At 38.8% G+C, this 19582-nt stretch overlaps 1 protein-coding gene across 3 annotated transcripts in view; it reads left to right on the top strand.

Moving 5' to 3' along the window:
* Kdm4c (lysine demethylase 4C) overlaps nt 1–19582 on the top strand; it is a 177880-nt gene that overhangs the window by 8741 nt on the left and 149557 nt on the right. For 2 of the 3 annotated variants that reach the window (XR_007977033.1, XM_052176666.1), the window contains exons 2-3: nt 4501–4661; nt 13737–13912. Coding sequence is in view for 1 of the 3 variants with exons in the window: in XM_052176666.1 (XP_052032626.1) it covers nt 4518–4661; nt 13737–13912 (320 nt within the window). In the remaining 2 variants the exon portion in view is untranslated. Of the gene's footprint in view, nt 1–4500; nt 4662–13736; nt 13913–19582 lie in introns of those variants that run through there. The other variant, XM_052176667.1, reaches the window with a different exon arrangement.

Consider the following 19582-nt stretch of genomic DNA (forward strand, 5'->3'; position numbering starts at 1 on the left):
TTTACACAAGCTTCTATTTTGGATAAATTTTCTTTGGATAAATCTCCTTGGTGCTTTCTCTCTTTCACCCCCTTCTCTCTCCCCTCCCTTCCTCCCTCCCTTCTTCTCCCTTCCTTGTTTTCCTCCCTCTTTTTTCACAGCAAGGAGAAACCAAAGTGAGCAAGTTTCACTTTTTTCTTCAGTTTCCCCAGAAGAGGTGTACTTAGGGAGCTCGCATCTCTTTGAATGGCGTGAAAAGAATGACCGAGTTCAGGCACTGGAGATGTTAAGGGTGGAAGTCCAAAATTACTTGCTGGCATACTCAGATAAACTCCAAACTTCTTTTTCTACTCTTTTTTTCCCCTCTCTCTCACCCTTCTCTGTCTTGTTTTCAGTCATATCTGCCTTCTTCCCATCTCTTGAACAGAGTCTAAGAGATTTCTCTCCTTTAGGCATCTCCTGGATTTTATTTCTCCCAAACACCTTCCATTGCCTGCTTTGGAAACGGAACCCTCTCTGTTGCCTTTGCATTTTCTTAGTAGTTACTATTGTAAATCAGTACTCTTGAAAAGCAGCTTTATCTCCAGAGCTGGATTGACTGATTAGAATTTCAATACGGTGAGAGATTGGAATGTTGCAGGCCCCAGAGTAGTTACCTTATCTTGGGCTAGTTGTCTCTTCTGCTCCAAGTAGCCATTCATTTCTCCTGGCAGGCTTGTCACTAATAGGTAATTTCTTTTTGGAATCTATTAATGTAGTAGACCACCAACTTCCACCAACAAAATGCTAAGATTGTCTTCAGAGACCCTTCTACAGTCTATAGAAAAGCTTCCCCTGTCTTGTTATAACTGCCCTCTGATATTCAATGTGTTTTAAACTTGCCTTGATTTATTATTCCCTTTGTTCTGTAACATATGTTCAATTCTAATAGTTCTGTATCTAAAACTCATGAAATTGCTTCCATGTTAGAACATGGAGTTTAGAATAACCTAAATCTGTATTCCCTGTGCCACAGCCATTTAAAAATGCTCCAGAATAAACTTACTTTTTTCCCTTTAAGATGAAAGTTGTGTGTGGGCCTGTGTTTGTGTGTGTGTGTGTGTGTGTGTGTATGTGTTGACACCATTTACTTATTGTATGTGTCATTACATTAGTGCCAGGACTGTTTTGTCCTTTGAATGTCTGTGGCACTAAAGTTAGGAATTCAATCACTGTTGAATTGCTAGCTGCATTTCCAATTTCTTCAGTGGCTGTTCCCTCTGCCCAGACAAATACCAAGGTGATTCTTGTATTTTGGCCAGAAGAAAAGGAATATTTCATTTCATATAGCTGGTGTGTTTCACACAGATAGTTTGTAGTTTTCTTAGTTTCCTGCTGTTCTTTTTTTCTAGTGAAGGAAATTAGATTTGTTTATTGTTGTTTTGTTTTTTATTTTTGAGGTAGGACTCTAGCTGCCTCACCCAGAGTTTGGTATGTAGACCATGCTGACTTCTGACTTGTGAAAATCCTCTTGTGTCTTCCTCTCAAGGACCAAGATTATAGATGTGTTTTCTTCATGCTTGGCTAATCTGTTTTCTGAATAACTTTTCTTTAGGACAAGTGTATTTCCTTTCCCAAATGCGACATTCGGTGTAACGACTTTTTAATATTTTATGATTATTTTATGTGTAAGAAATATGTATGTGTGCATATATATATATATATATATACACATACATACACACACACACACACATATATATATATATATATGTGTGTGTGTGTGTGTGTGTGTGTGTGTATGTATGTGTATGTATATATAGTCTGTATGTTGTTAGTCACCATGTCAACTCTGGGAATTGAGCCAGGCAGGGTCCTATGTAAGAACAACAAATGCTCTTAACCTCTGTTCCTTCTTTTTAGCCAGTTGATACTCTGTTCTTTTCCTTTTCTTTACTTTCCCTCCTCCTCCTCTTCCTCCTCCTCCTCCTCTTCCTCCTCTTCCTCCTCCTTCTCCCCCCCACCCTCTTTCAAAATAGGGCTTCTTTGGAACTTGTTCTGTAGACCAGGCTGTCTTCAAACTCATAGAAATCCACCTACTTCCCAAGTGTTGGGATTAAAGATGTGCATACCTGGCCAATTCTTCTTTATTATTACTACATATATTATTGTAATAATTATTGTATATAATATTATTATTATAGCAGATTTTGTAAGGAAGACTATATGCAAATCTGTCTTTTCGTCACTTGATAACTCAAGGGCTAGTGGGATGTGCCAGTGTTGGGAGAAGTAAGTACACCCATACTTACTGTCTATAGTATGGGTGTAGACCAAGAGACAGCACGGATGGCTCATTGAATTCTGTATTGGACAGACAGTTGGGAACTCAAAGGTAGGAAGTGTGCAGAGGCTGCTCCAAGGGAAGGAATATGTGAGTAACAAATTTCTTAACTTGTTTGAGAAACTTGGTTTAAGTACTGCTGGAGAGTAAAGTACAGTTGGCTTTCTATATTTGAGTTTTCTTTTGTATTGATGAATTGAAACAACCAAGGGCTTACATAAAATTGCATTTGGTTAAGGATGTAGTTTAGCTGAGAAGAGTAGTTGCCTAGAGGCTTTGAGTTTGATTTCCAGTACCACAAACCTCCTATGTGGGAGATATAGGCATATAGATCAGAAGTTTATCAACTGCATAACAAGTTCAAGGATAGTCATGGCTATATCGGAAGTCTCAAAAAGAAAAAATTGGCATGTAAAAAATAAAAAAAAAATTAAAAGAAAAGAAAAAGAAAAATTGTATCATCACATTTTATTCCTTGTGCTGGTTGCCTTTATATCAACTTAACACAAGCTAAAGTCATTTGAGAGGAGGGAACCTCAGTTAAGAAAATGCTTCCATGGCTGTTACCAAGCCTGTAGGACATTTTCTTAATTAATGACTGATGGTGGATGGCCCAGCCCATTGTGGATGTTGCCATCCCTGAGCTGGTTGTCCTGGGTTCTATAGAAAGGCAGGCTGGCTGGGCAGTGGTGGCTCACACCTTTAATCCCAGAACTTGGGAGGCAGAAACAGAGGCAGATTTCTGAGTTCGAGGCCAGCCTGGTCTACAGAGTGAGTTCTAGGACAGCCAGGGCTACACAGAGAAACCCTGCCTCGGAAAAACTAAAAAACAAAGATATCCTGGGGAGAGGGTCCAATATCCTATGGGTGCCTGAGCTGAGTTAGTGATTGTTTTGCAAGGGCTAGATTTGATATAGAATGAGTCTTTTAAAATTATTTATTTTTTATTGGGTGTGTGTTATGTATATATGTGCACGTTGTTTTTGTAGGAGTTTGTGTTACTATGCAAAGAAAGGGACCAGGCAGGAGGACATTAGGTGTCTTGTGTCATGTTCTATTTTACTCCCTTTGTGGAACCTGGAGCTAGGCTGGAAGGCAGCAAATCCCAGTGATTCTTTTGTCTGCCTCCTCCCACAATGCTAGGGTTACAATGGCCATGCTGGGCTGGGCTTTTTACATGATGCTGGAGTTTGAATTCAGAACTTCAGTTTTGCACAGCTCTTCTTATCAGCTGAGGGAGCTACTCTGGTACTGATATTCTGGTGCTGTTTTCTGTCCTCAGAAGATTAGCTTAGTTGCTGGTGGTTTTGTCATGTGATTGGTTTTTAAATTATTATAGAAAAAGCATCTTATTTTGTTTTTTTGTTTTTATGTTTTTTTGGGGGTTTTTGGATTTGGTTTTTTCAAGACAGGGTATCTCTGTGTAGCCCTGGCTGTCCTGGAACTCACTCTGCAGACCAGGCTGGCCTCGAACTCAGAAATCTGCCTGCCTCTGCCTCCCAGAGTGCTGGGATTACAGGTGTGCGCCACCACCGGCCCGGCGAAAAAACATCTTATAAAAAACAGGAAGCACATTTCAGCTCTGCTAGGGATAGTGAACATCTTTCAGCACATATGCTAGTCCTTTATATATGTGCATGTGTGAGATAGTGGACCCTGGCACTGTGTATTAGTTTGAAGACCCTAGGATAAGGGATGCATATTTTACATATCAAGGCAGACCTGGACTCCAGGTTCTCCCAGCAGTCCCTCCCTGGCATACCCTGTCCCCAACCCCAAACTTTCCAGCCCAGCAGCTAGGTTGCCTTCTCCTTCAGAGGCTTCTCCTTGCTGCCTCTGTCTCTCTCTTTCTCCCTCTCTCTCTCTGCTTTTCCCTCTCCTTCTCTGCTTTCTGTGTGGCTCTGTGGGCTCTCTCCACCTCTTTCCCCATGGGCCAGTGAACTTGCCTGAGAACAGCTTCTCAATAAACCTTCCTATAACATAATCAAAATTGACTTGAATTGGTACATTTCCACCAGTAGAGAAATAACTTATCTCAGTGGTAGATTGTACTTCTAGAAAATTCATTTTTACTTGGAAAGATTTCATGGAGGTCAGTTTTACAGTCAAGTTAGAGATTCTGTGTCTAGAATGTTAGGAAGCCCCCTGAGGCATCTTTTTCCAGGAGTCCATTGTTGATGGCCACTTTTTCTTTTCAGAAACATCTGTGGCCATCATGGAGGTGGCGGAGGTAGAGAGTCCCCTAAATCCCAGCTGTAAGATAATGACCTTCAGACCTTCCATGGAGGAGTTTCGGGAGTTCAACAAATACCTCGCATACATGGAATCTAAAGGAGCCCACCGAGCAGGTCTTGCCAAGGTGATTATATTTAGATTTATCCTAAAAAGTATCATTTGATTTTGAAATTATGTTCTTAGTTTTTGATTCGTTCAGTATAATGTGTCTGCAGTTCTTGTTTATCTACCTGGAACACTTCATTTTCTTTTGTTTGGATTATTTATATTAGACTATGTTCTATAATTTTTCCCCTCCTTTTCTCCCTTCCTCCCTCCCCTCTCCCTCCATTTCTTGTATTTTTGTTTGTTTGTTTGTTTGTTTTTTGGATTTGTTTTTTCGAGACAGGGCTTCTCTGTATAGCCCTGGCTGTCTTGGAACTCATTCTGTAGACCAGGCTGGTCTCGAACTCAGAAATCTGCCTGCCTCTGCCTCCCAAGTGCTGGGATTACAGGCGTGCGCCTCTTGTTTGGTTTTGAGGTAGGTTCTTTTACTGTCTTGAATCATGGCCATCTTCTCTCTTCAGCCTCCTGAATGCTGGGATTATCAGCCTCAGCAGTGATGCCGGTCTCACTTTAAAACAGCAACAATTTGTGGCAGTGTGACTTACATAAAATACAATATGCTCAATCTACAGTTTGTAATTCAGTGGTGTTTGTTTGTTTATTCCAATAGTTTTATAGCTGTCACTACTATCAAATTCTGTGTGGATATCACATACAGAAACTATATTTTAAATGGTGATTTCTAATTTCCTGGTATCACTGTTGTCGTAGGCAACCACAGTCTGCATTCTCTATCAATTTGCCTTTTTACCTATTTTTTTTAATTGTATATTATTTGTGTGTGGTGCCATGTGGAGATGTGTATATATTACCACAACCCATCTTTTGAGGCCACAGGACAACTTTTAGAGTTGGTTTTTTGCCGCCCCCCCCCCCATGTGGGTTCCAGAAAACAATCTTGGTTATCAATACTTCTTTGTTCTTCCCCCCCTCCCCCCCAGACAGGCTTCTCTGTGTAGCCCTGGCTGTCCTGGAACTCTGTAGACCAGGCTGGCCTCAAACTCAGAAATCCGCCTGCCTCTGCCTCCCAAGTGCTGGGATTAAAGGTGTGCACCAGCACCCCTCGGCTCTTTGTTCTTGTTTTGTTTTGTATTTGCATTTTGTTTTTCAAGACAGGATTTCTCTATGTAGCCCTGGCTGTCCTGGAACTTTTTCTGTAGACCAGGCTGGCCTCTGCCTCCAGGGTTCTGGGATTAAAGGTATGTATCATCATACCAGGCTATAACAAACACGTTTCCCATTGAGCTCTTTTACCAGATCTTAGCTGTTTCCTTTCTTCAAGTGTGAAATGCCTGATGTGTAGCAGTGTGTTGGTGGAGGGCATGCAGACAGAGTAGAGCCAGGCAAAGGTGGCACATGTCTATAATTCTAACACTTGGGAGGCAGAGACAGGTGGTTCTCTTGAGTTTGAGGACACCCTGTTCTTCAGAGTGAGTTCCAGGAGAGCCATGGCTACATAGAAATCTTTCAAAGAAAAACCAACCCAACCCACCAAACAAACAAAAAATTAGGGTGAAAGAATACAGGTTGGAGACATGGCTCAGTAGGTAAAATATTTGCTACCAAACTGTGATAACTTACAGTCTCCAGAAACCACTTAAAAACTGCAGCCAATAGCATATATATATTAATCCTAGCCCTCCAGTGACAGTGGCAAGACTCATGGCTAGCCTGGCATAGAAGGTGGTAAAGAGACTGTCTTTCTTAGTCAGGGTTTATTGCTGTGAAGAGACACCATGACTACCATAGCTCTTATAAAGGAAAACATTTAATTGGGGCTGGCTTATAGTTTCTTAGGTTTAGTACATTATCTTCATGGCCAGAAGGATGGTGAGCAGGCAGATATGGTGCTAGAGTTGGTGAGAATTATATATCTTCTTCAGCTAGAAGCAGGCTAGAACTGTAAGCCATTGAGCCTGGACTTGAGCATCTCAATGCATGCCCCCACAGTGACACACTTCCTCAATTAAGGCCAACCTATTCTAACAAGGTCACACCCCCACCCTATGGGCCCCATGCTATTCCTATTCAAATCACCAGGGAGACCGGTGTTAAAACAGTAGGAGGTAGGAGTAAAGGATAAACATCCTAGGTTGTACTTGCTCTCTGCCCCTCCACTCCAGGATGTGGGGTGTGCACGTGCACATGCTTATGAAGTGAATAAAAGGGCTTTGAATCATTTGGAACTAGATTTACTGGTATTGTCATCTACCCAGTAGGGGCTACTTGGATTTGAATTCTGGGCTCCATGATTGAGCAGCAAGTGGTCTTAGCTGCTTAATCATTTTTGCAGCTCACTCTATTATTTATTTATTTATTTATTTATTTATTTATTTATTTATTTATTTATTTATGACAGGGTTTCTCTGTGTAGCCCTGGCTGTCCCGGAACTCACTTTGTAGACTAGGCTGGCCTCGAACTCAGAAATCCACTTGCCTCTGCCTCCCAAGTGCTGGGATTAAAGGCATGCACCATCACTGCCTGGCAATTTTTTTTTTTTTTTAAAGACAAGAATTTTTTGCTAAATGCTGGGATTACATCCTACTGAGGAATGATTTATTTTGGGCGTTTTAGAATACGGTCCATTATGGTGGCAGGGACTTGAGGCAACTGGTCATGTTACATATACTTGATTGAAGGAGGAAGAGATAAATACTGTTGGTCAACTTGTTTTCTACTTTTTAATATAGTTCAGAATCTAAGCCCACACTTAGAGAGCATCTCTGTAATACAATGTAGCTCTGTCTTCTAGGTGACTTCTATCAAGTTGACAATCAATATTAACTATTAAAATTGGGAAGGAAGATGTAGTAGTGGATGTTTCCTTGTTCTGTTCTTTTGCTATGGTGAGACATTGTTAGAAAAAATAGTTACACTGTCATCTGTGTAAAAGGTGAGTTTGATGTTAAAGGCAGGTGGCCACAAGAAGCTTTACCAGGGACCCTGCGCTGATCCAGTGATGCTTCTGGTGGCTTGGACACTTAGAAAGAGAAGCCATTTTTAGAGTATGTTCAGTCTATTCTTGTTTTTGTTTTTTTTTTTTGTTTTGTTTTTTTTTTGTTTTTTTGTTTTTTTGTTTTTTTTTTTTTTTTTGAGACAGCGTTTCTCTGTATAGCTCTGGCTGTCCTGGAACTCACTCTGTATACCAGGCTGGCTTCAAACTCAGAAATCCACCTGCCTGAGAGTGCTGGGATTACAAGCGTGCGCCACCACTGCCCAGTTCTATTCTTGTTCTTAAAGATATGAGATTATGTCTTTTAAAAATAATGGTAAATAATGATAGGAGAGTTCAGTGAGGTACCAAAGACTTTAATTTCATTATAAAAATGCAGGAGATTGGCAGAGGCTGTTGCTAGGCTGATATTTTCACTGGGAAAGGTTTTTCCCTAGACTTTCCATAGCTATCTTTTCCCTTCATCAGGTCAAATGGTGTGGACGACTGTTAGCTGCACAGATAACTCCAGAACTATATAAGTTTGGAATGCAAGATGCCTTGCTTCATACTAGAGACTGTTTTTAATCCAGTTTGATCTGTTTGTGGCATTTTGTATGCAGAGGTCATTCCTTTTGTTTGGTGGTTGTTGTCAGTAGTTGTCCTCTGACTTCCACAGTAGTACTGTACACTCACTCCCCATCCCTTCATGTCCCCGCTCAAGTCAATGTAAGTTGTTTAGAATTTGCTTTTTCAGTTTTGGCCTCAGAACTTTCAGATTATCATTTGAGACAGACATAGGGGAATCGTTCTTCAGTTGAACAGAAGGTATTATTTTTCAGTCATTTGGCATGAATATGAAATATGTAATGTATTTTCAAGAATTTGGGCGAGCCAGGCGGTGGTGGTGGACACCTGTATTCCCAGCACTCTGGGAGGCAGAGACAGACAGATTTCTGAGTTCGAGGCCAGCCTGGTCTACAGAGTGAGCGCCAGGACAGCCAGGGCTATACAGAGAAACCGTGTCTCGAAAAAACCAAATCCAAAAAACCAAAAAAAAAAAAAAAAAAAAAAAAAAAAAAAAAAACCAACCAAAAAACCAACCAAAAAACCAACCAAACAAAAAAAGAGTTTGGGCTTATTTGCCTAGAGAGAAGCTGGAGATGACCTCCTCCTTTCCAGATATCTAGCTGTCTATCTATTTACTTTATTTCGTTTTATTTATTTATTGAATTAGATTCTCATATATCCCAGATTAGCCTGGAAACCTGAATTTCCTAGTTGTTCTGTCTCCATCTTTGAAGGCTGGGGTGATAGCATGTGTGTTACTACACTGTGTTCATTGTTTGACCTTTTTATGAAAACCTTTTTGTCCGCTTTTTTGTTTCTTGAAAACATCTCTTGTCCACTGAGATTAGTATACTGTCTAGTGGTAGGGTGACTTGTTTAGTAACAAGAATAGGAAATAGCAGCTACTCATGAGGGAGCAGTAGGCACACTGAGTACACCTATGACAGGGTGTAACAGAATAAATTACTAATCACCTGAGTCCAGTATACCCCACCCTCAACATAACACCCATTGACAAAGAAGGCATTCTATAATAATGTTTTGTTGTACTAGGATGACAGCTGAACTGCATGTTTCTAATCCTGTCTTGCTGTATTCTCATTGTCACACAAATTATGTTTAACCTAATCTCATTCCTACTCTGGAGGTTGAAGGAATTTAAGTCTATAGAACTCCAACAAACCAAGCTACTTGGTTACAAATCCAGACTCTACAGATGTGGATGTTTTTCTTTTCTGTTGGGGAATAAAGGTTCTCTCTCTGTAGTTCCTTTCTTAATGTATTATTGACATTTGTGGCTTTGTCTTAACTTACAGTAATCAATATTTGAGTACTTCAATAGTAGTGAGTTTGATTTCAGAGTAGTCCAATTTTGTTTTCTCATATACATATATATACACACATATATATAAACATACACATGTGTGTGTGCTTTATAAATCCAAAAGAGTGAAGATATGTACCTGTGCCTGCAACCTGAAGATAGCATTGTTCTTTTGCTAGTTTGTAAATAGCCTCTGGCTTCACCATACTGGTATAGTGGGCATGCATATTTTAGCTGGAACTGCCTGGGTTTGGGGAAACAGTGACATAAAGTATGTATTCTATCTTGATATGAAGCTAGTCTATATAGTTGATAGAAATATAGCAGAATAACTTTCCCTTAACTCATTAAATATGAAGGTGTTACTATTAAATTGTTTAATGACCAAATATATTGTACTTGGTTTCGAACTGTGTGAGGTAATTTGATATTTAAAGATTTAAAATGGAATTGGGATGACTATAGGTTCAGCACTTGCCTTACTTGCTTCTGACTGTTGAGTTCTGGATCTCATGGGTATTAGAAAGAGAGAGCCAACTCCTGGAAGTTGTCTTCTGATCTCCACTTGCATGCACCTTCCAGCCCCATGCACATAGGATAATAAAATAAAGTCTAAAATTAATTCAAAAGAAAATATTCGGTATAGGCTTGGATCAACCAACCTACCTTCCTTCCTTCCTTCCTTCCTTCCTTCCTTCCTTCCTTCCTTCCTTCCTTCCTTCCTTCCTTCCTTCCTTCCTTCCTCTCTTTGTGATTGGGTAATTCTGTGTATACTTGTCTGGCCTGGAATTTCCTACATAGACAGGCTGGCCTCAGACTTAGGAGTGATAGACTTAACTTTGTAATCACTTTAATTTTATTTTATGCTTTGTTCTCTATCATTAAAAATTACTTAAAAATATTCTTGGTGAAGGTTAGGTTTAATGATTAAAACTACTTGCTGTTATTGCAAACGATCTGAGGTTAGTTCCCAGCACCTACCTGGTCGTCTACAATCATACTAACTCCAAGGACACCAGACAGTCCTCTGGTACATGTAGGCAGCACACTTAAACATAAAATAAAAATTAAAAAAGAAAGTTGTAAGGAAAAAAATATTCCTGGGAAACCAGTTTGCTTTTTCTTTTATTTACTTATTTTTAAAATTAAATGTTTTTATTATGTGTGTGTGTGTGTGTGTGTGTCTGTGATGTGAGCATGGGTATATTCAGAGGTCAAACAACCTTTGGAAGTCATTTTTCTCTTTCATCAAGAATTCTAGGGATTAAGCTCAGGTGGTGGATTGAGTGTATGTACACCACTTGTGTGTGGGAGATCTCAGAGGTCAGAGGAGGAAATTGACTCCCTGGAACTGAGATAGGAAGTTGTAAATTGCTATTTGGGTGATGACAGTCTTCTATAAAAGCACTAAGTGCTCTTTTCCACAGAGATATTTCATTTTCTTTGTTTTTCCTTTTTTTTTTTTTTTTTTTTTTTTTTTTTTTTTTTTTTTTTTTTTTTTTGAGACAGGGTTTCTCTGTATAGATAGCTCTGGTTGTCCTGGAACTTACTCTGTAGACCAGGCTGGCCTCGAGCTCAGAAATCAGCCTGCCTCTGCCTCCCAAGTGCTGGGATTAAAGGTGTGCGTCACCACCGCCGGCCACTGAGATAGTTCTTGAGCTACTCATTTTGTGTTTAATTTTTGAGACGAGAGATCTGTTGTTTCAGGCTGACCTTGACCTTACTATGTAGCCAAGAACATTTCTACTGTCTGGATGTACAGGCTTGTACCTGCCAAGCTTATGTGGTCCTGGGAAATAGAACTCCAGAGTTTTGCATGCTTGATATTTCTCCTTTCTTCCCCTTTCCCTTCCATTTTCCCTTCCCTTCCCTCCCCTCCCCTCCCCTCCTATCCTCTCCCCTCCCTTTCCCCTTCCCCTTCCCCTCTCCTCCTTTCCCTTCCTCTTCCTCCTTCTCCTCTTTTTTTTCTGAGACAGTTTTCTCTATTGTAGCCTTGCCTGTCAGGCAAGCCCGGTGTCATTATGCCATTATGTCACAAAAGTGTCTCTCTAACACTAGTGCTGGGAAGGTGAAGAGAGGACTCTGGGCTCAGTGAGAGAGTGTTTCAAAATAAAATAGAATAAAGTGGCTAGCAGTAGAGGATGACATTTGATATCAACCTCTGGCCTCTACTTACACACACATTCATGTTTATCCTGATGCATATATACAAACACATGAATGTGCAGTACATACACAAAATAAAAAGGCTTTTTAAAAAACATTTATTTACTTTTTTATTTTATGTATATGAGTACATTGTTGCTATCTTAGACACGCCAGAAAAGGGCATTGGATCCCATTACAGATGGTTGAGAGCCACCATATGGTTGCTGGGAATTGAACTCAGGACCTCTGGAAGAACAGTCTTAACTGCTCTTAACTCTTTAACTCTTAACTCTGCTGAGCCATCTCTCCAGCACCAAACAAAAACTTAGTATTTAGAGATGCCTAGCCACATAAGTTTATTACCAATAAATATTGTAGTTGTTGCCATTTGAACAAGGATAGGCATGTTTGGAAAAGAATGCGTGAAGGACTTCAGAGGGGTAACGGTATTCTGCTTCTTATACCAGCCTAAGTGTGTCCTCTGTTTTGGTTTCTAATAAGTCATTTTCATTTTTTGTAAGAGTACTATCTTTCAATCTTAAATTTATTTTAAAGATTTATTAATTGTATGCATATGAGTACACTGTAACTATTTTTAGCCATATCTGAAGAGGGCTTCGGATCGCATTTCTGATGGTAGTGAAGTGAAGAGCCGGGCGTGGTGGTGGCTCACACCTGTAATCCCAGCACTTGGGAGGCAGAGGCAGGCCTGGCCTACAGAGTGAGTTCCAGGACAGCCAGGACTACACAGAGAAACCCTGTCTCAAAAACAAAACAAAACAAAACAAAAAACAACAACAACAACAACAACAAAAAACCAAAAAAATAAAAAACCAAAAAAAAAGAAAAATCAGATGGTAGTGAGCCACCATGTGGTTGCTTAGGAATTGAACTCAGGACTTCTGGAAGAGCAGACGGTGCTCCTAACTGCTGAGCCATCTCTCTAGCCCTCCTCAATCTTAAAATATTTTAAAATTTTCTTAGGTATTCTGGTGTACTCATTCAGTCCCAGCATTTGGGAGGAGCAGGAGGTATTCAGGGGCATTCCTAGATATGTCACAAATTCAAGGACATAATTACTTAAGAATTTGTCTGAAAACACCAAAATCAAAACAGAAAGTACTGCCCATGTTGGAAGAGGCATACCAGGGGAATAGATATAAGTTACACATTAAACCTTTCCTCATCTTCACAGAAAGCTGGTTTTCAGACATGTACTCCTTTGCCTCCATGCTATTTGACAATGAAGGAGAGTTAGAGGGACATAGGAAGGCAAAGAAGGCAAAAGTGACATCCCTGAGATGGCTGCTGCTTGTTACCAGAAGACGTTATGGAAAATATTGCGAGGAGAACCAATGGGAAGGCATATAGGTTCGTGTTTCAAAAGGACCAGTAGGAGAAAGGGGAAGAGACCTGGGGCCCCTGAAAATATCCAAGCCAGCCTCTGTTTAAATGGACTTCCAGGCTTAGGCTGTACCCATCCCGAACGTGTAAAGCTTTAATATCAATTTGTCTTGGTTTTCCTGGGCATTTAGTTCTTTATCCATGTGAGGAAACAAACTCAGAAGTCCTCTAGATGATCTCTTGTTATATACTATGTAAAAGAGATCTAAAAGAAAGTATTGACTAAGCATTTACTGATATGCATGACATAAAAAAAGAGACACATGAATAAAATTCGGTAAGGATGAACTTCTTTGTGTTCTTTGAGGAAGAGTCCATCAACAGTTCATCTTCTGTTGAGAGGTAACACAATGGCTCATTGTTCTGGGGTCATTGGTGTTTCATCTAACACCTCAGCCTGTCTTATAAACACCTAATAAATATCTCAGCCTGTCTTATCCTTAGTTCTTTTACCCTTAGTCATTTTATACACTTTAAAATATCATAAAAAATAAAAGCAGTTGTTATGTGTGGCACTAAAAATGAGGCAATACAAATGTAGTTATGGGTGTCAGTGAATTTTGTTATTAAGAATCACATGTCTTTACTGCAAAGTATTAGTGAGTGTTTACAATACTTTTTTTTACAGAGGTATGGAGAAAATGAAATTTTGAAAAATGAAAGGTGTGTAATACTTAGTTTGGAGTTCCAGGTTAATATTTTGTTTTGTTTTCAGGTGATTCCTCCTAAGGAGTGGAAGCCAAGACAGTGCTATGATGATATTGATAACTTGCTTATCCCAGCACCAATTCAGCAGATGGTCACAGGGCAGTCGGGACTGTTTACTCAATACAACATCCAGAAAAAAGCCATGACTGTGAAGGAGTTCAGGCAGCTGGCTAACAGTAGCAAGTGAGTCAATTGAGTTTATGTTTGTATTTCTTCCTGAGAAGTATGTGAGGCAAGAAGCCAAATAGAGAAGCCTGTATTGAAAAGCAGGAGCCTTCTTTGTCATCTCGTTGTCTTCATCTCTGGTTTCTATTCTTCAAATGATGGCTTATCATATTTGCTTATTTCTAAAGAAATTGTTCCACAAGAAATGGTTCTCTTTTTTTCTTTTTAGTTGTCAGAGGTTTTTAGTTTTTTTTTTTAGCTTTGTTAGGGAAAATTTTATTCATAATTTTGTTTAAGACTAAAATGAGCACTAACAATTTAAAAACAACGTTAAATGAATAGGAAAACATCTGTTATATCAAGCCTAGGGGTCCTGGAGATTAGTGATTAAGCTTAGGATTTCTGCCATGATTACAGTTATGGCTTTGACTGGGGGTGGGGTGGCGCTGCTGATTGAGATTTGGCTGGAGGCTTTGTCCAGGTGGCCTCCTTTTATGAGGCTCCAGTCCATGCTGCTAGTCCTTTAAGTGGAACTTTGCAAATGTGTAGAAACATGAATGTAACACTGTTTCCTTTATCCTATACCAGTCCTGCTATCCACTCACACATCTTTAAAAAACACGTTTGAGTAAATTGCAGACATTTGTCTGTTTTACCTTACGTACTTCTGCATGTATATGTAACTTTAGAGTTCAAGATTTGCTTTCTTTCTTTTCTTTCTTTCTTTCTTTCTTTCTTTCTTTCTTTCTTTCTTTCTTTCTTTCTTTCTTTTATTAAGTTTGTTTAACAATTTCATACATGTATTTAACAAATTCTGGTACTTTACCCATTCTTATCTCCCCAACTCCTGTGTCAGTTTGCTGTCCTAATAGGTCCCGTTCCCATGCTTTGTTTTGATATATGACCTACTGAGTTTAATAAGGGACGTCTGAGCAATCATGGACTTAGACATTGAATGGAGCCAGGTAGGCTCACCAGTGGATGTACAACTGAAGATAATGACATCCGCTTTTCCAAATCCGTCACTAGCTAATATTTATTATTTATTTATTTATTTATTTAATTTCCCCTTCCTTTACTTACAGTTGACAGTCCAATATTGTGCAGACCCATAGTAGACAGCCACAGCTTCAGCGAGTTCATGATTAAAACATCTGTCTTGTCTAGTTGATGGTATATCTTTGTTACTCCTCTATGTTTCTGATCCTACATTCATTCTGCTTCCTCTTTGGCAGTGTTTCCTGACTCCTCATATAGTGGATTCTTTCAGAGAAATTGAAATATACTGAATGGGGAGAAGAATGAAGTCTTACTTTTGTTTTTGAGGCAGGGAGATAGCCTGTCATTAGAAAGCTTAGGCTGACATTGAATTTGTGGTCCTTCTGTCTCAATCTCCCAAGTTCAAGGTCTTATAGGTATATGCCATCATACCCAGCAAAATTTTCTTTCTTAAAGGGAAGACTATTAAAGAATTTATGGATGTATTTTTAAACCTTAGTGTTTCTTATGTGGTATTGGATGCCCAAAATAAAAATCTTAATCTGAAACAGGTGTTGGAAATCAGCTCACTTGTTGGATTTTTTTGCCTAGCATGCATGAGGCCCTGTGTTTAATCATCAAGTACTAATTAAACTTGGGTTGATGATATATGCATCTGACTCTAGAGGGAGAGGCAAAAGGATAAAAATCATTTGAAAATCCCCCTAATACTGACTATGCCCTAATTCCTGCTCTTCTCTCCTTTTCCTGTAAAATCTCAGAAAAAAGCTCAATCTTAGAACAACAATAAAATCTCCAAGTATTTTAAAAAACATGCCAAACCTAGTAGTCTAATCAAAAACATTATTGTTTAAATTTCTTGTATGGTTGTGAATGGAAGCAAATCTTAGGATGTATTTAGCTGATAAGTCATAAAGTAACTTGTGTACATAAGTGCATATTTGACATAGCATACAGATGATGAAGTGTCTTTCCTGTTTCTAGTGTGGTGTAAAAATTAAATTTTGAGTTAAAAAATATACAAGTAGATTCCATTCTTTTATTTTTACTTTTTAAAAATATTTATTTTATGTATATGAGTATACTGTAGCTGTCTTCAGACACAGCAGAAGAGGGCATCAGATCCCATTGCAGATGGTTGTGAGCCATCATGTGGTTGCTGGGCATTGAACCCAGGACCTCTGGAAGAGCAACCAGCACCTTTAATCTCTGAACCATTTTTCCAGCCCTGACCCCATTCTTTTAGATCTTATTGAGAATGGGACTTTAGTTATAGATTGAGCACCTCATCATTCATACTATTAAGACACGTTATTAGCACATGTGCATGTGTGTGCATGTGCCTGAATGTGTATGTATGTATGTTTATGTATGTGTGTATGTAAGTATGATGTGTTTGTGTGAGCATTCATGTTCCACATAACTTTTGTGTGGTGCTCTTGGGACAACTTAGTGGAATTAGTTCTAGGAATAGATCTCAAGTCTTTAGGCTTCTGAGGCAACTACCTTTATCCACTGAGGCATCTGGCTGGCCACATAACTCCTCCTCCTCTTCTTCCTCCTTTTCCTCCTCTTCCTCTTCCTCTTCCCCTCCTCTTCTTCCTCCTCCTTTCTTCTTCTCCTCCACAACCCAGGGCCTTTTGATAGCCAATTTTTCTACTATTGAGCTAAATCCCAAGTCCCCCTAGAGTTCTTTTATAAGTACAATAAATGATATGACAGTAATGCAGAACCAATTTTATCAAATCTATTATAAAATGTTTATTTAGTCTCTTATTTATCTAATATTGCTAAAATATGTTGCCCTTAAGTTATTAATAAATTAATTCGCCGAGATAAGCATTTGCTGCTATATTGATAGTTCAAGAGATCATTTGTACTTGAGTAATCAGAGTATATATACTAAAACAAAATTAATATTCTTGGTCCAGTAAGATGGCTCAGCAGGTAAAGGTTCTTTTCTGTCATGACTGACTTTTTGAGTTCAGTGCTTGGGACTTACATTAGGGAATGAGAAAACCAATTCCCACAAATTGTCCTCTAACTTCCAGGTAGCACACTTGTATGAGAACATGCACAATAAAGAAATGAATTTAGTTTAAAAATCATTTTTGGTAAGCATCATATCTGTACACAGCACTATGTGGCTTTTAATGACTATAAAGCTTTTGTGATATATAACCAGGGAGGAGAATTTTCATTTTGTAGGTGTTGTTGAGATGGATTTTGAAGGAAAGTCAAACCTTTCAAGCACTTACAAAAAAAAAAAATGCAGGTGACATTGTCTGGTTTGTTTACCATCGCATACAGTGTAACCTGAGATATGATAGTACTTTTACTACATAAATTGAATGTGTAGTGTTATGTTAGCAAAAATACAGTTGAAATTTTAGATATTATTAGGTAAGTAATAAACATTTACTTAATAAAACTATATATTTCTTGTTGTTTTTTTTCTTTCTTTTTCTTTTTCTTTTTTTTTTTTTTTTTTTTTTTTGCAGTGATATGCATAGCAAAGCCTTTGTGTCTGGCTTTGAGTGAAATGTCTCAGCAAAGCATTTAGTATGATTGAGTTAATAAGTAGAGGCAGAGAAATTGTTCTGAGACTGAGAGTTTGCAGCTGCACCAACCTTGGTCCTGAGACACTCCTGGTAAACTTGGAATTCTTACTTTTGATTATGGCTAGTCAAAGTCAAAAAGGACTGAGATTTGTGTAGATTATCTGCTTTCTTGGGCAGCAAGGGCAAGATAACTTTAGTGGTTGGAACTTCTAGTGCCAATTACTTTTGTGTAATGATTGAATAAAGTAACTGGGGTGATCTAGTTAGGGTCAGTCTTTTCCAAGAAGGCTGAGCACCTCTGCTCCTTCAGAAAATAAAGGCTTAGCATCTTGGTGAACTCTCTCTCTTGTGGCACCCATGAACTTCATCAACCAATGGTATTCTGTAGTTTGATAATTTTTAGACATAGTTGGTTTTCTTTTTAGTTATAAAATACAATCATAAGGAATTGTTTGAGTAATTTCTAGATTGAATTTTATTTCTTTTTCTTTTTTTAAGATTTATTTATTTATTATATGTAAGTACAGTGTAGCTATTTTCAGACACTCCAGATGAAGTCATCAGTTCTTGTTACGAATGATTGTGAACCGCCATGTGGTTGCTGGGATTTGAAATCAGGATTTGATTGCTCTTTCTAAGAGCAGTCAGTGATCTTAACTGCTGAGCCATCTCTCCAGCCCTTTATTTCTTTCTTTCAAAATCAATTTACTGGTAGGTTTTGAATTATCTTTTTCATAATGATTATAGTGTTAAGATGTTGTGCTGCTTAGCTTTTGTCAGTTTGACTGACATAAGCTCGAATCACCTGGGAAAAGGGGATCTCAGTTGTGAAAATGCATGCCTTTATCAGCTGTCTGTAAGTAAGTCTGTAGGGAATTTTCTTGATTAATGATTGATGTGGGAGGGCCCATCACACATAATGACACCCCTTAGCTGATGGTTCAGTATTATAATAAGAAAGCTGGCTGAGCAAGCCATGAGGAGCAAGTCAGTAAACAATGTTCCTCTATGGTCTTTGTTTTAGTCCTGCCTCCAGGTTCCTGCTCGGAATTTTGCCTTGACTTCTCTAAGTGATGGATTGTTATTGACATGTGAAACCAATAAACCCTTTCTTCCCAAATTGTTCTTGGTCATGGTGTTTATTACAGCAATAGAAAGCAAGTGTGTGTGTGTGTGTGTATCTAAAATATACATATATTTATTTCTACTGGTAGTTTTATGGGGAAATTTACTGCAAATGTTAGTGGTCTGTACTCTTCAAATCAAGCCAGGGATTTTGTCCATACAAAGCATTTGTTCTTCATAGTGGTTGAAGATTGGTTCTGAGTGGAGTACATTACCCCCCATCCCCTCTCCACCCGAAACATGGTTTCTCTGTGGAGTCCTGGCTGTCCTGGAGCTCACTCTGCAGACCAGGCTGGCCTCGAACTAAGAAATCTTCCTGCCTCTGCCTCCCAAGTGCTGGGATTAAATGTGTGCACCACCACTGCCTGAGGAGTACATTTTTAACTGTTTCTTTTTAGCACATGCATTTGCATATGTACACAGTACACAGCTCGTTTGGCCTTACTAGTATAGAGGATAAAATACTGTTACACATGATTGATTATATGTGCTGTTTTGTGTGGCCCATCTTACTGATATGAACTATCTCACGGAGCCTCCTCAGCAGCTTAGTTGTTGATTCCTATTTATGCTACTTTTTAAAAAAAATTCTACTTTTTTTTTTTAAATTACATATATGTGTACTCTGCTTTCATCTTTTCTTCCTCTCCCTTCTTCAGCTATTCTTGCCTCTCATACTCTCTCACAAATTTATGTCCTCTTTAATTATTGTTACACACAGATATATATGTGTGTGTGTGTGTGTGTGTGTATGTACACCATTACATTTAACTATAAATGTATTAATACATAAATAGGATTTGCTGAACCCATTTTCTATCATATGTAAATGACGACTTGGTATTGGAAAACCAATTAGAGGGCTCATCTCTAGGAAAGACTCATCCTCTTAGCAGTTTTTAATTGCATGTACCTCTTCATCTGGGAATGGGATCTTGTGAAAATCTCCCCATTTGTGTTGTCATGTTAGCTGGTGTTATTCAGTTGATGTTTTGTTATTATT

This window comes from Apodemus sylvaticus, chromosome 3 (assembly GCF_947179515.1).
Source record: "Apodemus sylvaticus chromosome 3, mApoSyl1.1, whole genome shotgun sequence".
Taxonomy (NCBI): domain Eukaryota; kingdom Metazoa; phylum Chordata; class Mammalia; order Rodentia; family Muridae; genus Apodemus; species Apodemus sylvaticus.